Source organism: Rhipicephalus microplus, chromosome X (genome assembly GCF_043290135.1).
Source record: "Rhipicephalus microplus isolate Deutch F79 chromosome X, USDA_Rmic, whole genome shotgun sequence".
NCBI lineage: Eukaryota > Metazoa > Arthropoda > Arachnida > Ixodida > Ixodidae > Rhipicephalus > Rhipicephalus microplus.
The window spans coordinates 18,764,418-18,791,471 of record NC_134710.1 but is presented as its reverse complement, the minus strand read 5'-3'; the positions used below and the strand labels follow the sequence as shown (position 1 = coordinate 18,791,471).

The following is a 27,054-nucleotide window of genomic DNA, read 5'->3' as shown; positions in this document are numbered from 1 at the left end:
TGGAGCTTCGACCCCGTACCATGCCTTCTACCATGCACCAAGATGCCGCTCAGTAAACGCTTCCTCTCCTCCTGCGCCGACGCCATGTTCCGGTGTCCCCCGCATCCGGGACCCTCCTGTCTTCACCGGCGCAGATGGCACCGACGTTGAGGACTGGCTCACCATGTACGAACGCGTGAGCGTCCCCAATCATTGAGACGAAACAGGTAAACTCTGCAACCTGGTTTTCTACCTCGCGGGTGTGGCCGGCATATGGTACAACCACGCATCCTATTTCCCGACTTGGTCCGCTTTAAAGTCGCCCTAGTCGGCGTGTTCGGGCTCCATGCCGTTCGTAAGCTGCAAGCCGAACAGCGTTTACGTGAACGAGCACAGCAGACCGGCGAGTCCTTCACAAGTTACATCGAGGACATCCTTGACTTGTGCAATAAAGTGAACGCAGGCATGTCAGAGGCTGACAAAATCACGCATGTTCTAAAAGGCATTGCCGACGATGCGTTCACCATGCTCCTGGCCAAGAACCCTCACACTGTGGCAGAGGTCATTACACTATGCCAAAGTTACGACGAGCTGCGGCGGCAGCGCTTGATGACCCGTCGACCACCATCACGTGACGCTGATCTCTCGGCCTTGTCAGCAGTTCCTGACTACACAACCTTGCTCGCCGAAATCAAGTCCTTCGTGTGTGAGGAAGTGGCCCACCAGGTCTCTTTACTGGCTTTTGCTTCCCCGCAACGAGCTCACAGCCGGCAAGTACACTTCTGCCTGCGCTCCGCCGAGCCATTCAGCAGGAAATCGCGGAGGTCGTTCCTGAATACCACCAACCACCTCTTGTATCTGCGCCACTTAGCTACGCCCAAGTTGTCGCCAGGCCGCCGCCACTGATTTCTGTGACTGGCCCCCTTAGTTACACCTAAACTATCGCCAGGCCCCAGGCCTTTGGAGAAACTGTGCCACCAACATACGCCTACGTCATCCACGTGCCCCGAGTGCCGCCCATTATGCAGTGATATCAGCAGCTGGCTCGCTCATCGCGTTCTGCGACATGAATGGGACCCGCGAACTGATGGCGCACTTCTGACAATCGCCCCATATGCTTTGCTTGTGGTTCCGTCGGTCACGTAGCTAGCTATTGCAACCGTGTGCATCAACCGCAGGTCGCCTCCAACTATCACAGCAAATCGAGCTGCCCTTATGACCAACCGCCGCCTATGTCACCGTCGTCCCACCCCGCTCCGTCTACCCGCCGTTCACCATCTCCGCGACGTCGCTCACTGTCGCCAATGCGGCCACGTCCGCTCGAGGGTGACCAGAAAAACTAGTCGCCGTAGTCCACTAGGCAAAGGCTGCGACGCTGTCGAACTGCGGAAGCCCTCAGGAAAGCCCATCGAACGGGATAGGCGTGCTTGTGAATGGTGTTCATGCATCTGCACTTGTAGATACTGGAGCCGCCGTGTCCGTCATGGACGCAAAGCTTAGCCGATTACTGCGCAAAGTGACCACGCCACTTTCCGGGTTCCCCTTTGCACAGCCAGCGCCCAAAGCATTCACCCTTCAGAGATGTGCACATCCCGCCTCATGATTCAGTACGTGACGTATGCTGTCGAAATCATCATAATTATTTCATGCTCTCGCGCCGTCATCCTATGATGAGATTTTCTCTCCCGCCACGATGCCGTCATTCATTGCGCGCTAGCAGAAACAGAGCTCACACAATTCTCTTCTTTGACGCTGGCCAACAGTTCACCTGCTGCAAGCAAGTTACTCGTCAGAGATGATACGCAAGTGCCTGCAAACTCGTCCGCGGCGGTGTCAGTCTACTGCGCAAGTCTTTCCGACACCGCTGCGCTCCTCTCGCGATCTCATCGTGTTTTCATAAGAAAAGGCTTCCTGGTTCTTTCGCGACCATGCAAGTCATGGCAGCACCACTATTTTTGTTCTGAACTCATCCCCGTACAGTGTTACGTTGGTGCGAGGGGAATGTCTCGGCAGCGTCGAACCCATCGAAGACGCACAAGTTATGGATCAACCCGATGACACGCACTGCCCAAGTTCCAGGACGCTTAGTGCTGTTTCTACATCTGCTTCATCATCCGCTGATGTATTTGGTCCCTCCATTCCCGACAACCTTACAACGGGCCAGCTTTCCCAGCTTCTGGCCCTGTTGGAAGAATTCCGCTCTTCTTTCGATGTCGCTCAACCTTCTCTCGGCTGCACATCCACCGTTACGCATCGCATCGACACAGGCGCACAACCACAACTGCGACAACGTCCATATCGCGTATCTCCCATAGAACGCCGTGTAATCAACGAGCAAGTCAACGGCATGCTTTGCCGCGATGTTATTCGGCCCTCTAACAGCCCCTGGGCGTCTCCTGTCGTTCTCGTCGCGAAGAATGACGGTTCTGTGCGGTTCTGTGTGGACTACCAACGCCTCAAAAAGATCATTCGTAAGGACGTGTACCCACTACCGTGGGAATATGAGCGATTGACAGCCTGCAAGGAGCAGATCGAATTCTTTTCATCCCTCGATTTGCGCTCAGGGTACTGGCAAGTACCTACGGCTGAGGGCGCTCGACCGAAAACCGCTTTCGTCACCCCCGACGGCTTGTACGAATTCAACGTCATGCCGTTTGGGCTGTGCACTGCACCCGCCACCTTTGAGCACATGATGGATACCGTTCTGCGTGACCTGAAATGGCACACGTGCCTGTGCTACTTCGATGACGTCGTCGTTTTCGCTCCGGACTTCTCCACGCATCTTCAACGTCTGCGGCATGTTTTAACGCGTCTGAGTGACGCCAGTCTGCAACTCAACCTGAAAAAGTACCCATTTGCAGCTCGGCAGCCAACAATACTCGGCTACATCGTGTCCAAGGACGGAATTCTTCCTGATAAAGCCAAGCTTCAGGCCGTGACCGAGTTCTCCAAGCTGACATCTGTCAAGGAACTGTGCAGTTTCGTAGAACTGTGTTCCTACTTTCGGCGCTTCATTCGAAACTTCGCGACTATCATATCGCCGCTGACAAAGCTCCTAGGAAGTAACGGGTCTCTCCATTCGTGGTCATCACAATGCGACGATGCTTTCACAATTGTCCGTCGTTTGTTGACGTCGCCTCCCATACTCCACCACTACGACCCTACGACCCCTACAGAGGCACACACGGACGCCAGTGGTGTCGGCCTCGGCGCTGTCCTTGCGCAGCGCAAACCAGGGTTCCCGGAATATGTCGTGGCGTATGCAAGCCGTATGCTTACAAAAGCCGAGACTATTTACACCATCACAGAGAAAGAATGTCTGGCAATCGTCTGGGCCCTTACAAAGTTCCGACCTTATTTGTATGGTCGCCGTTTTGATGTCACCGACCATCACGCACTATACTGGTTGTCGTCATTGAAAGATCCCTCAGGCCGTCTCGCCCGGTGGGCACTTCGCCTGCAAGACTACGACATCCGCGTGCTGCACTGTAACGGAAGGCAACATGCTGACGCCGACGCCCTGTCGAGCTCTCCCTTGCCTCACGGCAATGTCCACAACTCAGCGTCTCACCTTGCCATTTCTTCCATTAGCATTTATACCATTGCTACTGAACAGCGCAAGGATCAATGGATTGCCTCACTGACAGACTTGCTGACTGATCCATCCACTCCATCCACTCGCGCGTTGTGTCGTCAATCCCACCATTTCGCCGTTCGCGACGACCTCCTCCGCCGACGCAATTACAGCGGTGACGGCCGCCAGTGGCTACTAGTCATACCCCGCAGTCTGCGCTCTTACATATGCGAATTCTTTCATTCTGATCTGCAATGTGAGCATTCCGGGGTATCGAAGACTTACCACCGCCTTCGCCAACGGTACTTTTGGCGCGGCATGTACCGCTACGTGCAGAAATTTCTTCGCCCCTGCATAGATTGTCAGCGCCGCAAAACTTCAACGCACCAGTCCCCGGTGGGTCTGCAATCTCTACCTTGCCCTACCAGGCCATTTGGACGCGTTGGCATCGATTTGTATGGGTCACTTCCACTAACGTCGGCTTGTAACCGCTGGACCATAGTCGCTGTGAACCACCTCACGCGATACGCCGAAACTGCCGCTCTCCCCGCGGCTACAGCGAGCGATACGGCCTCCTTTGTGCTCCAACGATTCATGCTGCGACGCAGTCCACCCCAGGAGCTGCTCGGTTATCGAGGCCGCGTCTTCCTGTCTGAAGTCATCGAAGCCATTCTCAAAGAGTGCAACGTTGTTCACCGCAAAACTGCTGGTTACCACCCGCAGACGAATGGCCTCCCCGAACGCTTCAACCATACGCTCGGCGACATGCTGGCCCGCCGCGGTGGTCTAGTAGCTAAGGTACTCGGCTGCTGATCCGCAGGTCGCGGCATCGAATCCCGGCTGTGGGGGCTGCATTTCCGATGGAGGTGGAAATGTTGTAGGCCCGTGTGCTCACCTTTCAGCTTCAAGGTAACGTGCTTGAACATTAACGTTTGCTGCATGCAGGGAGAATATTCAGGCACTTTTTTGTAGTTTTCGCGTAATCCTAAAAAGAACTCATCTGTTTATTGGCACGTCTGTGGGCAATGACAGCATGTGAGCTGATTCTTTATGAGCAATCGTGTAAGCTACATAAACTGGAAAACAGCAGTAGCAGCAGCAGCAGACGGTACTCAGCAAGATTTCACTATAAAAAGAACATTGCAGCTAATGGGGCCAAAACAAAGTGACCCACATAATGGAATTAAAAGGAGATATCAAAAGAAAAAAAATAGCAACTTCCTGCTCACTGTAATTTTAGCCGGTATAGCTTTCTGCCATATCCGTTGGAGAAAAAAACAACAGTAGGATATACCACCTCGTCGGATGTGCCAAAGAAGTCACCATTTCATCATTAGCATGATCATCATCGTCATCAGCCTGGCTAACCTCCACTGCAGGACATCCGCCATTCAACTCGTTCCTGTGCTTGCCGCTGCCACTTGATACCCGCAAACTTCCTATTCTCATCTGCTCGCCTTACTTTCTGTCTCCCCGTCACCCGATTTGCCTTCTCTTGGAGTCCAGCGTGTGATCCTTAATCTTGCCTTCGCGCTACGTGCCCTGATGATGATTATGATGATGATGATGACTACTACGACGATGACGATGATGATTCTACAGCCACGGCTCGCGCCTACTTAGGGGGATCAGCCAAGGATGGATGACTTAATTCAGTCAGACTTTTTTTTAAATATTCAGTATCGAAACAACCCACCAGATTAAAAAAAGAAAAAGAAAACACACCCTAGGTAGAATGAAAGGAGTGCAATAATTGTTCGTCACTCATTTAGATCAGACAATGCATTCATTACCTAGAATAGGAATTAGCGGGGTGAACAATGCTCATGTTTATGTTGAAATATTTCTGCAGAAATAATAATCACGCAATTAAAAGCTTAATTCTCTTACTTTCATTAGGGTACTTGCAAACTGCATCAAAAACATTCTCGTGGCTGAAGCCCAGATCGGAAGCTTTGAAGAAAAGTATATTTTCTATTGTGAAGTTCAGCCCCAGGCTAGCGAATGGGATGACTGAAAGTATTTTCTGAGCGATTTGTATCGGCGACATGATAAAAATTAGTGATCTATTGTTTCTGATTCTGAATGAAAGTTGCAATGGGCGATATCGCCAGACCAGCCCTATATGAATATGAATTTAACGGGGGAACACGACATCAAAATCTGGACATTATGGCTTCCAACTGTCTTGTAGGACACCAATAAATTTTCCATGGAAATTTTGAATGAGTGAATTTTGGTGTTGTCATTATTGCTTCCATAGCGTCTGTACGAAGCAAAAGTTTTCTGTATCTTATCGCAGTTACAGTGGCCACTTCGGGAAGGACTGATAGTACTGGACCTTCCAATGCTGCTCGTGCTAGAGAGTCGGCGATTTCATTTGCTTCTACTGAGCCGCAATGACCAGGTACCCATACAAATTTCAGTAGCTGCAGCTGAGGAGGGACTAGCATAAGGAGCATCTTTAAGGCCATCAATTTTGTTGACGCCGTAATCTACGTACATACTGACAGGGAATCCGTGATTGTGATCGCGTTATAGGCATTCAAAGGTAGCTTTCGCAGTGCTAGAACTATTGCCAACAGTTCAGCTTCAAAAACGGGGGTGAAATCCGGTATATATTTTACTGAAAAAGACCAGTCAAGTGAATGGGAGTATATACCTACACCTGTCTTTTCATCCATTACTGAAGCATCTGTCCCTATAATAATATTCGTATCTGCGTATGCAAGATAATCCTGCAGTCGGCTATTTAAGACCTTATATGATTGTAATTTGGGCTTAGAGGGGAAAATCTCATCGAATTCTATCTTAAGATTTCGATTTGTAACCTGTGCCGCAATCACATCTCGAATTTTTACATTTATCCTATCTAGTTGTTTCTGGAAAAAAGTAATCTGAGGTGTTCGCAACCATGGCCAATGGGCAAGAAAAAAAGGTGTTTGGGTCATTTATAAAAGCATATTCAGATCGTCTTCTCGCGTAGCTATAAAATTTCAGAAACGTCTGAACCGTTAGAATAAGAAAACGACAGACAATGTAGGTAATCGTTCTTCCTAAAACAAAACATTGTTTGTTACAATCCTGGGAATCCCTAGACACAATCTCAAGGCTCCTCGTTCAAGCATAACCAGAGGCTTTTTTTTTTTTTTGTAAGCAGGGTCACCTGAGAACAATACGCACCCAAATTCTAGCATTGCTCGCATATACATTTTATATATCATCACTATTGTGCTTCTGCGTAGACCATAACGACGGCTGCTCAGTCTACGAAGAATTCCGAAGGGGAGTTGTGCTTTAGAAGCCATGCTTTCTATGTGGGGAGTCCAGTTTAGGTTGGCATTATAAATTACTCTCAAGTATTTAAGAGATTCAACCTGTGGAGTAGGATCTTGTTTATAACTTATTGAAATTGAGATGGGATCTGCTAACGGGAATATCAATACTACACTGTTATTTACATTTAAGGTCAGGCAGATTGCCTCTAGCCATCTCTCCAGCATATTCAGATATCTCTGTAGATCTTGATATAAAGAATGCATGTCACTATGTACCGTGAAAAATGCAATATCATCGGCATATACAAACACCTTAACGTCCTGGCAATTTGGGATTGTGCTCATTAATATGTTAAATAGAACTGGCGATAATACAGTGCCCTGGGGAAGACTGCGAGTTTATTTGCTCTTTGACGATGCGCTACCATGCCCATGACCATTTCTTCTTCTTCTTGGTTTCGACTATATGATGTTCTTAACCTCCGTTTGTTCGCTGACCCACTCAGCTCTTTACCTAACTTTTAAGGTTACACCTATGGTATTCCTTTCCATTGCTTACTGCATCGTCCTCAACGTAAGTTGAACTCCCTTTGTAATCCTCCAGGTTTCTGCTCCATAGGTAAGTACTGGTAAAATGCCGCTGTAATACGTTCCCCTCACACACACACACACACACACACACACACACACACACACACACACACACACACACACACACACATATATATATATATATATATATATATATATATATATATATATATATATATATATATATATATATATATATATATATATATATATATATATATATATATATATATATATATATATATATATATATATATATATATATATCTCGTGGTACGGCTACGCGGTTACTTCCTTTCTTAACGGTTTAACGTGCACAGCTACCTATCTCAAAGCGCTGTCCTCTTCCGAGGTTGTTGTACATTACTTTTGTTTTCTGCAGATTAATTTTAAGACCCACCTTTTTGCTCTTTTTGTCTAATTCAGCAATGATGAATTGCAATTCGTCCCTTGGGTTACTCAGCAATGCAATGTCATCGGCGAAGCGCAGGTTAGTAAGGTACACTTCATTAGAAACCTGTGCTGTGTTCAATTGCAATAAACGTCCACCTCGGTGGATCAGTGGCGATAGCGAGCTCGGCTGCTGACTGGAAGGTCACGGGGTAGATGCCGGCAGCGGCGGTTCCTTTGCTAAGGCGTCTGCCATACTGATATGGTGATTTTGGGATGTAAAACCCCCATACTATTATTATTTTAGAATCGCGCTTCGTTTATATCGACTCCTTCATTCACAAAACGAAATGCTGAACTACCCAACTATTTACAGGTGCCATCAAAGCACACCGAAAACCCGCATTTCTGCGGCGTTGCAAAATGAAGCTCGCAACTCCGCTACCGTATGAAGGGCTCGCTTAGAGAGACTCTCGCAAGACGCCCGGTCATTAACGGAAAACTACCGCGAAATCAACCCGGAAATGTGTTGTTACTAAAGTGTCCGAGAACCCGTCTTCTATGAGCGCGCACACCACCGCCGCCATCAGATGGCGATCCAAGAACGGAGAGCCCCAAGCGACGTGTCGCGTTGCTCGCGAGCGTCTCTCGTTCCAGTATTGACCAAAAATAGCAGCTGCCGGAAATACCCCGCCCACCCGTACGCTTGCAGGCGCTGCCAGAATCTGTCTAGGCACCGTGGCGGAGGGCAAAACGTCTACTGGCGACCCTCCAGCGCTGCACCCGCCGAGTCCACTGCACGAGCCTGAATGGCCCGCACTATCACGGCGGCCCTCAAATTTCCGGACCGCTGTCGCGAAGCGGTTTCTCCGGCAGTCTGGGCACGCTACTTGGTGCTTCCGTTGCTGGGTTGCGAAACCGGAGGCAGAAAAGCGTGCGCTAAGATATGCGGTGATGAAGAGTTCACAAGGCTTCGATAGAGGGGGCCACATAGTTGAAGACGCTTTGCCCGTACCTCTGTAGCTTTTAACGCGCCCTCAGTATGGGAATAGACATCATCTTTGCATCCAACCCAAGTCATAATTGCCGAATATAAATATACATAATTGCTAAAAGTTGTCTGCCAAGCTACGTTAATATATAGTCGGATATATTTTCAGGGGGAGGAGTAAGACATTGACAAACGAGAGTCAGGAATTAAAAGAAATGTACATTTGCCTTCTACTGCTGTTATCGATTGCGACCACGGCATAGTGGTAATATCAGCATCGACTTTGGGCTGGCCAGAGAGCTCGTGATGCGGCGGTTCGGCTCGCTCTAACAAGTCGAGTGGCCCATGGTGTCGCCCTAAGGGGAGGATCTCCTCCGGATGCCTAAATAAAGTTCGTCGTAGGGTACTGTACAGTGTATGCCTCATGACACCATACTCGCAGGAAATGCTGTGATATTTATTGAGAATAAACTCTAGTCTATTACGAGGCAGAGTACAATACTTAGTGAATGTGGTCGGTCAACGCAGGTAAGTTACGAGCGAAAAGCTTCGTGTTCCCACAGTGTTCTTGTATCTTATCAACAGAATGCCTTAAAAAGTCAAATTGGCACCTCTGGAACATATATCACGTCACGATCATAGCGCACTACAGTTTTAGGGACCGCATGCATAAGAACAGAACGAAACCAAGTAAAATTTAGCTCGATGTGTAGCCATCTTATGCTGTTGATGCGCCTAACAATGCCGATAGCCTGAAAAATGGCAGCCGAAAAGGCTTATGATCCGACTTTCGGAATTCCGGGACTTTATAGTGTTTACCCACACTCGACAAATATAGCTTTTTAATCCAATTAGAACCACCGAATAACTTTCGTCGTTACGTTTTCTTTTTTTTAATAGCGCTGGCGTCAAGAAAGAAATAGAAAAAAAATAAAGCTTCACTAATGCACCACTTTTCGCCGGTGTTCCGAACTTCAGGCTTCAAAACACGCCATAGGAGAACACGTGCCGCTTAATCACTCAGCAAATAAAAAGAGAGCGCATTCAATGGGCGAAACGTTTGGCCTCAAGCCCTGGGTTACTATTGGGTAGATTTGAGAAGGAGCAAGAACTCAAGCCGAGAGTAGCCGTGACAGTTAATCTTATTGCCATATTTGTAGACAAATAGAAAAAAGCAGTGTGTAAGTAGTGGTTTAATTATTAAACATTCAATAGTGTTGTTCTGAATAGGTACAAACACAGAAATAAGAACCCATTTTTTAAGAGCACACGCACACACACGCACATACGCCAGAAAACAAACAAATTAAGGGAGTAAAAAAAATAGCTCAGCGTTTACAAAGTCTGGGTCACAAGCATAGAACAGCTGGTGGACTGGAAGGAGAAGAATAAAAGGAATATGATAAGCCAACGAAGTCAGTCCGTGGCGGTTCATGAAAATGACAGTTTTTATACGCCACGCCGCGAACTATACTTTCTGTACTGTCACATGACTGTGTCTCTTCTCATTTTTGTTTTATCTTCTGTTTTGCGTGCATTGCTTCATATGTCTGTTTATTTCTCCGTGTTTCTTCCATTTCTTTCTGCGTATCTCTCTCGCTCTGTGTAGTCGGCCTTTCGCTTTTTTGTACTTTTATTTGTTTCTTCTTCTTTTTTCTATTTCGTTCTCTATCTCTCTGTAGTCGGTTTCTTGCCTTCTATCCTTTCTGTGCTTTCTAACTCATACTCTTTCGGTATTTTTTTCGCTCTATTTCTGTCTCTTTCTTCTTTTCCTTTCGTTCGATCTTTTTTCATTCTAATTCTAACGCCATCAATCTTTTCTTTCTTTGTAGTCAATATCTCGCCTTCCATGTTATTTTTATTTTCTGTTTATCTCCTCTATCTTTATCCTATCCCTCTCTACACTCCCTATTCCTCACCCTCTTCTCTCTTCCCTATCCCTCTTCCTCACCTGCACTTCCCCTTTTCCCCACCTTGCTAAACTAAACTTACTACGCTATGCTATTCTATACAAGGCCATGTTCTGCTCTTCCAGAGTGTCTCGACATCCGGTATCACAAAATGCACTTCTCTATTACCCTCTTTGAATACCATGTTATTTGAAACTGCTTAATAAAGTTCATACTCGCCCACTACATTGTCACGCTTGTTTGATGCTTGTAGAGGTCAACTTGAATATTTTGTTTACTACGTGTGTAATTTACGCACATTTGTAAGAATTACCATGAGCAAAACAAAAACATACCTGGATAGCCAAGTTGTTCGGACATTCGGATCGGGGGTGAGCGAGTTCTAATCTCAATAATAATAATTGATGGGGTTTAACGTCCCAAAATCATCATATATGATTTTGAGAGACGCCATCACGTGGAGGGCTCCCGAAATTTTGACCACCTGGAGTTCTTCAACGAGCACCTAAATCTAGGAACATGGGCCTCAAGCATTTTCACCTTCATCAAAAATACGGCTGCCGCGGCCGGGATTCGATCCCGCGACTTGCGAGTAAGCAGTTGAGTGTCTTACCCCCGTATTCTAGAACGGCCCTTCACTCAAAACTCTACGTTCACTCGAGAAAGCCGATGGGAGCGTCATCTTTAGGCAGGGCAAGTCACTGCATATCAGTGATAATTGGCTGCCATTCTTCAGTAGCGCAGCGTCATTTTTGAGCCGAGCTGTGGCGCGGTATTTAACTCTGTCAAGTGAAGGGTGAAAGTCGAGGCGACGAGCGTTTGTGAATACGGCGGTTAGCCACTAGACCACCGTGGCTAGGCGAGTTTAAATCTCATATCGCCAAAAAGATTTTCCTTTTTTTGCCAAGAAATTCTTTTTTTCTTAATACTTTTTTCTCGCTCTCTGCACCTATCAAATTGTTGCATGCATCCCACGCCGGACAGATCGGCGCACGTATTCTCGGAGCGAAGAGGAAGACGAGCAAGGCAATAAGGAAAAGGACGAAGATGGAGCGTGGTGTTTGATGATGATGATAATTTGATCTCTACAACACCCAGCCAACCTCGATTGCAGCCCTGCTGTAATACAGCATTGAACAACGAGGAAAGATTGAGCGGAAGTACAGGGAGGTTAGCCACTTCTTAGACCAGCTGGCTACCCTGTGCTGGCGAAAGGGGTGAGGGGAATAAAAGATGATAAAAAAATGTTGCAAAGAGAGAGAAAGAGAAAATACAAAAAATAGCGACAGAGGAAAGGCAACATCAAAGGTTCTTCAGAGCACCGAGGAACAAATTTCCAACAGGCTATATGACGTAATTTGGCGCAAAGTATACCAATCAATGGCAACACTGGTCGGAGGAGTCAAGGCTGCAGTTGATGGGAAAGGGAACACGAAGAAAACAAGAAGAAATGGCATGGCGAAGTTAAAGGAATAGTGGCATATATAGCTTGTATACCCACGGGAAGGATACATTTGATACTGCGACTAACAAAGCAAGAAAACACACAGTACGGAGGTCGAGCTCACAGCCTGAAACAACGGAGGTGTAGACTTTTCAAGCCTGCTGCGTGACGCCTTGAGTATGTTCATCCGTTCATTCATTCATTTTATTTACCCTTAGGGCCATATGGCATTATAGAGGGGAGTGGAAATAAAATTTACAAGGAAAAGGAAAATACAGCATGAGAATATACAGCATAGAAAATACATATTATACAGCAGAATGGGCAGCAGAGAAAATACAGCAAGAGAATAAACAATGCAACAAAAATAAAAAAAGTAAAGAAAAACTCCTGATTATATAATAGTAGCTGTGCAACGACGGTGAACATAATACAATTTTGAGTAACGTTTAGCTCATACAATACTGAGTAAGGTTTGACGGAAAATATTGTTATTAGTAATAGTGACGATGTCTTCGGGAAGGTGGTTCCAATCTACTGATGTACGAGGTATAAATGATCGAGAAAAACACTGGGAGTTGCAGGATGCGATTCCAACCTTATGACGATGGTCGATGCGAGGGGATATGTACTGAGGATTGAGGATTAGTTGGTTACGTAGGGTGGGATGATGGAATAATTTGTGAAATGTACTCAAACGAGATATTTTCCGATGGGATGCAAGGGAAGGAAGGCCTAGACTAGATTTCATTGAACTAATATTGGCGATGCGATTGTAGTTATAGAAAGTATGAAACGGGCGGAGTTATACTGTACGCGCTCAAGTGAAGTAACCAGGTTATCGTGGTAAGGATCCCACACTGTTGATGGATATTCAAGTTTGGAATGTATTAATGTTTTGTACAACAGAATTTTTGGTGCAGAAGGTGCTTTTGAAAAGTTATGACGTATGTACCCTAACATGCGATTAGCATTGTTAGTAATGTATGCGATGTGGGGTGCCCAAGATAAGTTAGATGTGATAGGAATGCCCAGGTATATATACGAGGAGACTGGATCAAGCGGGACGTTGCTTAAGTAGTATTTTGGTGGGGTGTTAGCAGATCTAGTTACGCGCATTACCTTACACTTAGCGATGTTTAAGGCCATTCGCCATGTGCTGCACCAAGCTGCTACTGTGTTAAGGTCAGATTGGAGGCTTAACCTGTCATTATTACAGGTCATTTCACAAAAAATGACGCAGTCATCTGCAAAAAGATGTTCAGGAAACTCGTAAAATCTCTCGAGAAAATTCATGGGTGCTCTGAAGAGCCTTTTTCATTTTTCTGAGTCTTTCCTCTGCGTATACAGTGCTCGACATATGGATAGTCGGTTTCGTAAACAAATTTTGGTAGAAGTTAAGATTGTTTTTCGAATTGCAGGCTTTATTTCTGAGAAATCCGCATAGCCCCATTTTCTTTGTAGCGTCACGCAAACGAAGGAACCACGACCATTTTATTTTTGCGAATCCTGCTGAGTGGCGAACGCGCAGAGGATCATATTCCGGCTCAGCATAGGACCACCTCTTCTGGCCCGCCATGGTCTCTCAGAAGGGTGACCTCAACTCGTTCAGCCGGTCAAGCAGCTTGGAGGAGAGCTGATCAAGCAACGTGCCGAAGAAATTCTTGCGTGACGGAAGATACAGGGGCCCCCAGACAACCCACTGAGCGATATGAAATCAATAATGCGGGAAAAACCGGAAAAATGACCCTATCTTTTCATTACTGCATGCCATTTAACAAATAATCTACACAGGTTCCCATATCATTAATAAAGCTGCGGGCGCCATGGGGCGTACAGAGTACAGAGTACAACGTACAGAGTACGTGCACAACTTAACCAACCGGTGCCGACAACGATTCATCATCGCCCCGCGGCTGAAAGGTCACTTGTACACCCGGTCTGTGACTTCGCTCCAGTACACGCGCTCACGTAGGTCTTCTACACAGTGGCAGTTGGAGCTTGAAACGCCGACTGCATACGAGTTGCCTGGTAACTCGAACGGTTTGGTCCACCTGAGAGCGAAATTCCTGCTTGTTTCGAATGGCCTCTCAAAGCAGAAGCCGCTGCACTTACATGACCCCAAGCAAGCGGCCACCTTTCGCATAGGACGGTATATTATATGCGCATAAAGTGATACGATGACACACACAACGGTTGCTGAGAGGGGAAACAATACATTTATTCGAGAGTACACGAGCGAACGTGCTGCAGTTTTATGTGGCCAGATCGGACATCTCACACGCCGCGTTTTTGGGCTTACGCGCGCATAAAGGGCCCTAAACAATGCTTAGCGGGGATTTTAACACTGAAAACATCATCTTGCGAAGCAAATATTCGTGCAAATGTCAGTGTAAGGATGTTTTCTTACCAGAACAACGCTTTGATTTCCATAAGGATGTATTGTTCGTCTATTCATACCTCAAGGTTCAAGAGGGACACTACATGAGGGGTGGGCAAAAAAAAAAGCAAAACAACAACAAAGAAGAAAAACAGCAGTAAACCACACTTAAGATGACAATACATGACGACAGTGTTAAATTGAGCGAAATTAGATGACATGGAGATGTGGGTGGGAAGGTCGTTCTAGACTTGCGCTATTTGAGAGGAAAAAAAAAACGATTTCTGGAAGGTCTTTTGTTCGGGTGCTTGTGGGACAGACAGCGTTTGCTATGACAATGGCGGATGAGCAGGTATGATCAGTGCATTGTCTGGTGGCAAGGAATGAAAAAAACTTGTACAGGCACAGACGTGAACATTTATGGTGAGATAGGCAAGATGAGGAAGGTTAAACTGAGCTTTTGCAGTCGACACACTTACGTGGGTCGAGTAGTTCTAGATAACGAACCTTGAAGCACGCTTCTGGATGAATTCAAGCATCAGGTTAGCTTGATGTGAATAAAAATTTGCATTAGCGTAATCAAGTTTAGGTCTTCGAAGCGTTTTGTAAGCGATAAGTTTAGTATATAGAGGTAAGTATACCAAGACAAGGTTGCGACGGAGATAACAGATGACTCGATTAGCACAATTAGTAATGTTTACAGTGCGTAGCGACTATGTTAATTGACGGGAAATTTGAACATCTAAATATTTAATGGTGTGAGCAGTAACTACGGGGTAGTTGCGCAAAGTGTAAGTGTTAGCGATGTAGTCTTTCAGTCGGTCAAAAGTGATTACAGAAGTCTTGTTAAAGGCACAATCACTTTTCACACCACAGCTGTATAATGTCAAGATCTCTCTGCAGAATGGAAGAAAGTAAAGCGTTAGATGCATGTTGATATAGCACGCAATGAGCGCGCAGGCTCATATTACAATTAATGTTACGTGGCAAGTGGTTATTAGGCATTGAATAAAAGAGGAGCCTATAGTACAGTACCTTGTGGAACGCCGGAGTGGACACGAGAGATGTAAGAATTGTAGGAGTTAGCAGTAACAAACTGCCGGCGTTGAGTTCAGAATTCGCTAATCCAGTTGAGAACAAACGGGTTAAGTCATGAAAGTTTAGGAAGTAAGGGATTATGTGAAACTTTATGAAATGATTTTTCAAAAACGAGAAATATCACATCAATGGCAATATTATTATCAAGGTACGAGTTAATTTCATGGAGAAAAAGGGCTGGTTGCGTTTCACATGAGTGATCGGGACGATAACCATGCCGATTAGGATGAAAAAAATGGTTAGCAAACAAAAATGCGCTACTTCAGATTACACAATCGGTTCCATTATTTCGCAACAGACACGGCTGATTTATATGGAATGGTAATTGTTAGGAGACGATCTTTCTTGAAGACTGGAACGACCTTTCCGATCCGCCAGTCCTCTGGAACCGAACCTGTACCTAGTGACTGCTGAAATATTAGTGGTAACTTATAATACTGGTTACGTGTTTGGTGCTTTTCAACACCTTGGTATTGATATCATCTATTCCATCAGCCGACAAATTTTTCAGCTGGCCGGCGATACGAACAAGTGATACCACTAGGGCTAAGAGAAATACCACTCATAATTAGATGCGTGTATATACGACAAGAGTGAAGGAAGGCTCTGTGTGGTTCCAGGAGCAAAAACTGAGCTGAACGTGTTGTTTAGTACATTTGCGATATCTTTTGCCATGTAGGGAGTATGCACTGAAACTCAGCCGCAATGTGGCGCTGCGGTGCGACGGGCTGGGTGCCATTTTTGAGGTTTTCACGCAGCGGACGACCAATGCTTGCCGCTGTATTTGATGCGTTTATGTGATGGGTGTTGCGTGGTGTTCCCTGACCTTCCGTGTTCTCGTGTTGCATTTACAATACTGTGGCGTTGGAAAAGTGTCCTATACTATACTGCGCGCCGTATGGGCTTCTGTAAGTGACCGTGCAGCAGCACGTTGCCACATTGTGTTCATTATGAAACAAATTGAACCTGTAGTTTCGTTCTGCCGTGTTACCGCTGCGTAAGAAGCAGTTCAGTGACTACGCACAGTCGCTGTCTGACCCCGAGCGCAACAAGTACTCATCAATGTTGCGATAAGCGGCGATAAGACTCCTTGGCGCTATCCGACGACTACTTCACGCAAGGTTTGGTTCTTATCCTAGTGTAGTAGATGTGCACATCATCGGCTCTCTGGTTCATGGGACAAATTTTGTGACGCGGGATAAATATAAAGAGCTACAAATCCTCGGAGACTCATATTAAACCATCAGTTCTCTCGTGAAGCAACCACGGGTGAAGTTCGTCGTCGTCGTCGTTTCAAAGGTAGGCTGTACAGTACATAATGAACCGCATGTCAGCGACTTGGTTGTTCTTCTAGCTAACTGTACAGTTAGTGATAGGACAAATATAATAAATCATCGATGTGGCCGAAAGTTTTAATTACTACCCCAAAGCCCTAGCGAAATGCGTTACAGCCTTAAGGCTGAACCAGGTATATTTAGCAGTTATGAACATTTCACACGTACTTTTTTTATGTACAACTCGCCACGGTAGTCTAGTGGCCAAGGCATTATAGGCTGCTGACCCGCAGGTTGTGGGATCAAGTCCCGGCCGCGGCGGCTGCATTTTCAATGGAGGCAAAAATGCTGTAGGCCCGTGTGCTCAGATTCAAGTGCACGTTACAGAACTCCGGGTGATAGTAACATCCGGAGCCCTCCCATACCACGTCTCTCATAATCATATGGTAGTTTTGGGACGTTAAACCTTAACAATTATTGTTGCTTTTTATGTACTAAAAAGTCAACCCACTCGAGACTATGGAAGTAGCCGATTAGTTCGCGAAACAGGGGCGCACAGCTTGCAAGTAAACAGGGAACGCCAGATTAGAGTCCTACCACTCGAAATCAAAACCTCGACTTTGCGGACATTTTGAGGTAAAAAATATTAAAATTGAGTAAGAAAGGAAGAAGTTATGTGAGAGAGGAGAAGAGGTGAGGAAAGGAAGGACAGGGAGGTCGCGAAAAATAAACTCATGGGGAGGATGGTCATTCAAAACAGTCGGCTAGGCATCTTTACAATAAAGTTCATTGATTGATATGCGGGGTTTAACGTCCCAAAACCACCATATGATTATGAGAGACGCTTAGTGGAGGGCTCCGGATATTTTGACCACCTGGGGTTCTTTAACGTGCACCCAAATCTGAGCACACGGGCCTACAACATTTCCGCCTCCATCGGAAATGCAGCCGCCGCAGCCAGGATTCGATCCCGCGACCTGCGGGTCAGCAGCCGAGTACCTTAGCCACTAGACCACCACGGTGGGGCTACAATAAAGTTCAGAAGTTCATATTCTCGCCGTTTTAAGTTTCAGCAAAGAAGGTTCAAAGTAGAAGCGGCTGTTTGAATCTCCTTCATGACTCACTTGGCCATTGGCGGGGCACCAGACTGGCAGACACTCTTTGTAGTTTCTTAAAACACTCACTGCCCCACCAGAACAAGAATCAGCTTCCCTGGTGTGAGGTAACTGGCCAGCACCTTATTACACATGATTAGAACGCTCTCAGCCAACAGCAGCTGCCAAACACTGGTCGGACATGCAAAGCATCAGAGGGTACTGAAAATTTCTGGACCCGAACAGGCCGCTACTGGAAACCAAACTTAAAAAACGTTTATCAAACTTAGAACCTTGTCACTATAAGGCGAAGTTAGGCTGAAGAGTTACTTCATGAGCTAGAAAAATTAACTGGGATATTATTGGCCTTAGCAAAGTTAGAAGAACTGGGAATGAGGCATACACCGTGCTGAAAACAGGACTCGTAAGGTGCTATAGAGAACTTACTGACAGAAGAGAATATGGTGGGAAATTTTCAATTCACAGAGACATCTAAGGCAACACTGAAAAGTTCTCTAGTATCCACGAAAGGGTAGCAAGCCTTATTATCAAACTAAACAAGCGATAGAAACTCTAATTAGGCCAGATGTATGCCCCAATATCTAGGCATGACGGCAAAGAAGTATAACAGCTATACGAGGACATCGAACTGGCAATGAGACAAGAGTGCACCCATAATCATGGGAGGCTTCAATTAAAACGTAGAACAAAACGAAAAAAATTCCGCAGATCCCACGTATACCTTGGGAATCGATGTTATGCGAAGCATGCCCAGGGAAGGTAACCATAAGTGTATTATTTTTTTTATTGAGCGACACGTTATGAATCGCCGCTAAAGATATGTACAAATGTTGCACGCACAGACATATGTTGAGTTGCAGATGTTTATATATAACCAGTTGTTTGCACCTGCGCAATGATGCCAACAGGATCCTGAGTGCTATAGGAACACCAGAAGGGATAAGCTGATATGAAGCGCTGGTGCACGAGGATGGTATCACCACAGACACTGATACATGAATCAACTTCAAAGGATGGCACCCAACTACAATTGACAGTAACCCGACGTCACGGCTGTATCACATATAGAAGGAGATACTCGAGCTTTGTAAAATTGAATAGCGAGCACTGTAACCACAATACACGTTTCACGAACATTAGGGTCTATTTGAAAAGTAGTTCCGCGGCCTGGTGTGGTTCTGTGGTAGCATACTTGATTACCACGCAGAATACCGGGGTTAGATTCGCACTGGCACCTTGACAATTATTCTTTGCATTCGTCGGGTCAACGCTGCCGATGTCAGCTTTTTCGTAACGCTCACGCGTTAGAATTACTCATGTGCACTCTCAGCGTTACTGGGTAGATACTATACGTGGCAATAACCTATGGCACGCACCCGCATACCATGGAGTGGCACATACCCACCCACGGGTATGTGCCACTGGCGGGTAGTTTTTGACGACGTACGCGACGAGATTGTGGCTGTATTCGTGTATTGACCAGCGTATCATATTCATCAAACCATCTTCAACTCCCATTCTTAGTTTGGTTCACGCCAGGTTAAGGAGGTGATCAAAAAAGCACCCAGACGTAAGCACCAAGACAGACAGACAGACAGACAGACAGATATAGATAGATATAGATAGATAGATAGATAGATATAGATAGATAGATAGATAGATAGATAGATAGATAGATAGATAGATAGATAGATAGATAGATAGATAGATAGATAGATAGATAGATAGATAGATAGATAGATAGATAGATAGATAGATAGATAGATAGATAGATAGATAGATAGATAGATAGATAGATAGATAGATAGATAGATAGATAGATAGATAGATAGATAGATAGATAGATAGATAGATAGATAGATAGATAGATAGATAGATAGATAGATAGATAGATAGATAGACGCAATTCGGCCGGAATTGGATCCCATGACCTTCGGGTCAGTAGTGATGAAGGAAACTGATTGATATGCGGGGTTTAACGTCCCAAAACCACCATATGATTATGAGAGACGCCGTAGTGGAGGGCTCAGGAAATTTCGACCACCTGGGGTTCTTTAACGTGCACCCAAATCTGAGCACACGGAACATTTCCGCCTCCATCGGAAATGCAGCCGCCGCAGCCTGGATTTGAACCCGCAACCTGCGGGTCAGCAGCCGAGTACCTTAGCCACTAGACCACCGCGGCAGGGCAGATAGATAGACGCAAAAAGTGCTTGCAGACCTCAAATAATTGCTTGACATTTAAAATAGGGTATAGACTGCCGTAATTGGTATAGTAGAACCGAAAACAGAAGTTGGTGGAATTTACAGATTGGAATAGGTTTCGCATAATCAACACCTTTTTCCAAAGCGTATAAACATAGGAAGAGGACATGAAAGATCCCTAACGGACAAAAAAAATTATTTTATGCAGAAACCCAGGCATAATACAACACATTCATGTCATAAACCAAGTAATGTAGAGGGACCATATGTTCGTAATGGTGGAAATAGCGCTTAAATTGAAAATATTTCGAGCAAGATTAGCTATTTACAGACAACCCAACCTCTATGCAGCAAAAATAAAATCAGAAAATTTAGGATGATGATCAGAAACAAATACACAGCTTTAAGAGAAAAGGATAATGCGGAAACGGGAGGAGGAGGAGGAGGAGGAGGAGGAGGAGGAGGAGGAGGAGGAAGGGAAGAAATGAAAGGCAGGGAGGTCAACCAGACGCACGTCCGGTTTGCTACCCTGCACTGGGAGAAGGGGTGAGGGGATTAAAGGAGAAGAGAAGGAGAGAAGTGAAGGGCAACGTGTGTGTAGATGTGACCTTGTCCATTGCACGCCTATAAGTGGTCGCGTAGTCCGGTCGTCTTTAGAAAACTTAGCAGTGCTCGCGTCGCTTTGCTGGCCTGCGACGCGTACAGCCATGAACCAAGGATCTTCTCTTCGGAGAAAGGTCTACTGTCTAGTGTCTCTAACGTTTCGCGTAGCAAGTTGCGTTCGAAACGGGAGTAATGAACAAAACAGTAACTAGACTGATCCCTGAAGCATCTTTCGAAGTTGAAGGTAAGCGCCGAGACAAGAATTAAGTAGGCAAGCTTCCCCAGTCTACTAAGAACCTAATAAAAACACGGCAACACACAAGCAAGACTAACTCAATATCTAAAATAGAGTTCGCTGAGCAGGCAAAGTTTATCAAAAAAGGAAAGCTCACGACATAATTAACTACTGCTTCAAAGCGATAGAAAATACATTAGAAAGGGCACGAGCGTCAAAACTGCAAAATAGAAGCTTTGTAGGAAGCAACAAAATGCACACCATCAAGGATGAGCAGAGAAAGAAGTATTATCAACAACTTCAATGACACAGTTCGAGTGGCCGAAGAATTCTACGCTGAACCATATAGTTTGAAAATAAGTCCTCCAACTGCCCGTGAAAGCAGTGGTGAGATTAGAAAGGTCATACGGGATATGCCACGTGGAAAAGCAGCGATGGAGGAATGAGAGTCGACCTAATTAATGATAGAGAAGTATTTACTTGGAAGAAAGTAGCTACACTTTATACTCAGTGCCTCCTCACAGCAATGGTTCCGGTGAGCTGGAAAAAAATGTCAACTTTATAATTATGCATAAAAGACGAGGCACCATAGATTTAAATAACTGTAGGGCCATCACGTTACTTTTGGCGATATGAAAAATATTTACGAAAGTAATCTCAGACAGGATAAGAGGAACACGTGACTTCAACAAACCGAAAGAACAAGCTGGGTTCAGGAAAAGGTTCTCTACAATGGATCACATACGTGTGATAAATCAAATAATGGAAAAAGCTACTGAATACAACAAACCCTTTCATTGAGCCTTCATAGACTACGAAAAGGTATTTATTTCAGTAGAGATATCTGCAGTTTTAAGAGCATTAAATTGACAAGGAGTACCTTAATCATAAGTCACTACCTTATAGCTCCTGTCAACAAAGACTCCACTGCTACCGCAATTTTTCACAAGAAAACGATAAAACGCTATCAACAAAGCAGTAAGATAAGGAGATTCTATAGCCACAGTGTTGTTGACCACGTGCTTGGAAGAAGTTTTTAAACAGCTAGACTGGGAGGAAACGGAAATATAGGTTCACAGAGAATTTTGTTAACAGCCTATGATTTGCAGACGACATCGTGCTCTTCAGCAACGTTGGCAACGAATTGCAAAAGATGATTGAGGAATTAAACCGATAAAGTATCAAAGTAGGCATCAAAGTGAACGTGGTTAAAACTAAGATAATGTGGAATAGCCCGGCGACAAAAGAAAAATTAAGGATCGAGAACCATAATTGGAGTGTATACAAGAATATGTGTACCTATAGACAACTAGTTACGAGGGAACCTTATCACACACACACACACAAAAAAAAAACTCCGAAGGATACGAATGCGCTGGAGTGGATTCGGCAGGCGATCCCAAATAATATTAGGAAATCTGCCACTATCATTAAAGCGAAAAGTATAAAACCACTGCCTACTGCCAGTTTTGACGTATGGGGCTGAAGCATGGAGATTGGCACAGCAACAAGAGCAGAAGCTGAGTACCACGCAGCGTGCAATGGAACATAGAATGACAGGAAGACCAATTAGAAATCAGACGACAGCAGCATGAATAAGAGAACAGACAGGAGTTGCTGATACCTTATCTGACATCAAGCAAAAAGAAAAACTACATCTGAGCTGGTCGCGTGACGGCTAGAACGGACGACCGGTGGTGAACAGTAAGAGGAACAGATATTGATTACCGAGGGATTGATTGATTTGATTGATTTGTGGGGTTTAACGTCCCAAAACCACCATATGATTATGAGAGACGCCGTAGTGGAGGACTCCGGAAATTTTGACCACCTGGGGTTCTTTAACGTGCACCCAAATCTGAGCACACGGGCCTACGATTACCGAGGGACGGGAAAACGCAGTCGAGGAATAAGGCATAGAGTAAGAAATGGAGTGGCGAAATGAGGAAGTTCGCAGAGATAAAATGAAATAAGCTCGCAGAGGACACGGTAAACTGGAGATCATTCGGAGAGGCATCTGTCCTACAAGGGACTAACACAAGCTGCAAATGGTGATGATGAATATCTTCATGAATTAGAACGATGGAAAAGGAGGTATGTTATCTTCTTTCTTGCTTCGACCTTTCATAGTTACGTTAATCTATAAAGAAACGTTATATACGACAAATAATTACGAGGCACGTCGTACTTTTACCGTGATCACGCTAACGCACCCTTCAATTCAAGTACACGAGTGACTTCGCATAGTGAGCGCATCAAAACGCAGTCGCCACGGCCGGGAATCGACCACGCGCCCTGCCCATGTTAAGCAGCGCTATAGAGCCAGCCATCATGGCAGGCTGCAATGGTGATGATATCAAATACACCGCCCAGCATAGGTGTGCGCACAGCGTGGCAAAACAGGGGGGGGGGGGCGCCCCCCTAGTTACCTTAGAAGGGGGGAGCAAACCTGCCACATATATTGACTTAGGGGGGATGGCACTGCGATGAGCCTGCGCCAACTATCCCCCTCACCCCACCACTGATGGGGAACCCTCCGCACGCCCATGTCGCTGTATTCTTTCTTTTCGGTGCCTCCCAATCTCTAAATCTGCTGAGCTGCATAACTAATTACACAAAACTCACTTGCATTTACGTTTTCTCACGACATCAGTCCTTCGGGCGAGTCCTCCCATTCAACACTATACTGCGTTCTGGTGCTGTTAGGCCACACGGTGCGACCCCATTAGAGAAATGCAAACGGTGTTTTACGAGCTATATACTGCAGCGCGCGCACAACGTGAATATTTATGCGTGGTAACAACTCAGGATGTTCCTCTTCGAATACCACAAACGTATACAGTGCCCCCGTGCTCTAACCTTGAACCGAAGTTAACGACGATGCCAAAAAAGATTGTAAGGTTGGACGTGTTTGTACAATATGATTATGAGGAAATATCAGCGCAACCGACAGGAGGGGACAGAAGAGGAGAAGCAGTGCTAAACTTTCAACCAGTTGTGTGCGCGTTTGTTTCAATTCACGCACGATACAAAATAGTACACAGCAACAGTGGCTGTCCGGAATTAGACACGCTTGAAACACTTGTCACAGGATAGCATAAATTTAATCAAATTCGGTAACTTGGTATCTCTAAACATAAGCTATCCTGATATTGACAACTGCGTCGGCTAAGGCGTACCTCAACAGAACAGAGGCTGGTGGGCTCTCCTTCCCTAAACTTTCGGAGCCGTGGTGGGCTTGTTGTCGTCGATAGGTGTACAGGTACCAGTTTGAAAGAAACGCGTATGGTAAAAATGTGCAAGAGTATTCGAATTGCACAACAAGGGCGTTTCACAAAACGCCCTTGGTGTTGTTTAACACACCATAGGTGCATCTAATTTAGAGCATGCATGCATAGCGAACGGGTAAATTGTTTTCCACACGCACAAAAGTCAATTGTCTTTTCTGAACCATTTGCAAAATCAATGGAATAAACATTACAACAAGATCAAATCCCTCGTTGCTGAAGAAAAAAAAGAACTTTAGGATCACTTCTCCAAGAAGTTGTTGAGAAAAATCTGCCGTAACAGCTTCTCACACAAATAGAGAGCGGACCGATACAGACGTCGGGCAGCATGATCGGAGGGAGCAGCCGCAATTTCAGCCGCAGCCTCCGAATAGAGAAATCAGGAGATTAATGCCTGCTTTTCCATTGTTAATTGCGAAACGTCGGTATGGATTCTTTGTAATATACGACACACAAACATTGCCAAGAGGAATGGGCTGATCGAATTCGAGTCCACAGGACTGGTTACAATAAGGGAATTCATAGGCGTGCGCAGAATTCCCCCTCAGAGGGGAGGGGGAGAAGGTTCATTGCCCTCTTATGTGACTATAAGGAGTTTCCTTTCTACCCCCCCCCCCCTCCCTGTGCGCACGCCTGTGAGTGAATGCGACACCCCGACTACAGATCATATGCCAAATTGCTGCCATCTGTCAGCCGTCGTGTGCATACCGCCATGTTTGAGGCTTGAGCGTGGCGCAGAACACACAGTCCGCGTGTGTTAACGTATACGTCAGGCTTGTATTGGCTGATAATGGCAATGCCGGCGTACTGCTGTGTCCCTTGTTGCATTCAATGAGGAACTCGGAATGCTGAAGGAAGATAAGCCGTAAACTTTGCTTCTTGTTTTTCTTTTTTCAATCTGATGACGTTCCCAGCATCAGATTGAAAAAAAACCTTAGTGCTCCGGCTAGTGCTTCCGAACCGCATGCTCACGTTCTCCTTTCTAAGCGAGTAAGACGTGCAATAGCATTGGTACTCGTGTTCATTCAAATCGCTGCTCGCTGGAGCAAGATCGCCGGGCGACGGCGTGCGCAGAAGCCACGTCACGCAACAATCTATACTGCAGCTAATTGCACGCGCCTGCATTTCGTTGAGTGTGCCAAGCACATCGAATCCTTGAAAAACGTTCGCAGTCGTGCGCAAGTCACTTCACTAAATGACAGCTTGTCACACTCCAGAAGAGAATACGAAACATGAAACAAAGATGCCTTAGCACCGCGGCTCCATTCTCATAATGAACCGATGACGCAAACTTGCTTGTAATTCAGCGTGTGCCGTTGCGGAAACGTAATAAACAAAACAACATAATTGAAGAAACGAAGGCGTGCGCAATTCGTTGCGAAAAAGCTCGTTGCGTGAGCGTGGCTTCTGTGCGAATCGTACACGACGCCTCCGCTTGTTAAACGGCTGCTAGTGAAAACGTCGCAAAAACTGTTTTGCTTCGGCGTGCTTAAATTTGAGGAAGCACGAGTAGAAAAGCTATTGCACGTCTTACCTGCTCAGAAAGGAGCACATGCTCGAAACGTCATCAGCTTGAAAAAGTAACAAGGGTCAAGGTTAACGGCTTATCTTTCTTCCTTCAGCATACCGAGTTCTTTGTGTGTAGCAAGGGAGGCAGTAATACGTCGGCATTGCGATTATCAGCCAATGCGCACCTCACATCGATACGCCTTGCGTATACGTATACGTTAACACACGCGGACTGTGCGGACTGCGCCGCGCTCGAGCCTCTAACATGGCGGTATGCACACGACGGCCGACAGATGGCAGCAATTTTGCATAAGGTCTTGGCGCTAGCCACCGCCCGATCTAAAGGGCACAGCCATATCCATCCATCCATCCGTCTATAGCACACTAGACCATGTTTCCACTTTGATACTTCGGCTCGCGCAACTACACCATCCAGGCGGCGCGACCAATGCATGAGACGTTCATCGCAGACCACTCACGCAGCTGCGACTCTCACGCACGGAAGCTGCGGGACAAGCGCCATCTCAGCTCACAGCTTTCGTGCGCCTACTGTTACAACCAAATCTAAATGTTCGCTATTGATCCTGAGTGTGTCACGCAGCAAGCTCTGTCGCCCTTGCCCGATCCCTGATGTCGCCGAGGGTTCCACGGTATACAGACAGCAAGCGACAGCGGTATCGCTCGATTGCGACATTTACTTGCAAAACGGGCTGGCAGACACCGTAAACATCGCGGCACTCGACGTACTAATAGCAGCGCTGCATCGGCGCGTGCAGGCGCCCTTTACCTTTCTCGTGGACAGGCTCGGGCGCCGCGGCAACGCTGCGTCCCCGACCCAGTCGTCCGAAGAGGCGGCCCAGGTGGGAACCCATGGAGCGACGTGAGCTGCCAGCCGCGGCTGCGGCCACGGAGTGAAGCCGTCACGTGACCAACAGATGACGACCCTCGGGGGACACACTCGCACCGCCCCGGCAGCAGCTTCATCGACCTGTGGCCATCCCGCGAACGCGCATCGTCCCCCCTATAGCTCCGGCAGGAGCACTAAGGCCACCTGCTCGCTCTCTCTTTCCTTTTTTTTTTGCGCTTTACGTTCGGCTTTTAGCATCTCTGCTAGCGTTGCATGGTGCGCGAAGCTCGGGGCTATGTAGTCAAGCCTGTATCATTATTGCCACACGTGCTTATTATCTGATT

The 27,054-nt window shown here is 46.1% G+C and overlaps 1 protein-coding gene across 1 annotated transcript in view; it reads right to left on the bottom strand.

Moving 5' to 3' along the window:
- The window catches only part of LOC119175683 (guanylate kinase), a 175,274-nt gene extending 148,476 nt beyond the window's left edge, over positions 1 to 26,798 (bottom strand). Inside the window, exon 1 of the mRNA XM_075881897.1 lies at positions 26,651 to 26,798. Coding sequence (XP_075738012.1) covers positions 26,651 to 26,735 — 85 coding nt within the window. The 5' untranslated portion in view covers positions 26,736 to 26,798. The remainder of the gene's footprint in view (positions 1 to 26,650) is intronic.
- Positions 26,799 to 27,054: the final 256 nt, after the last annotated feature.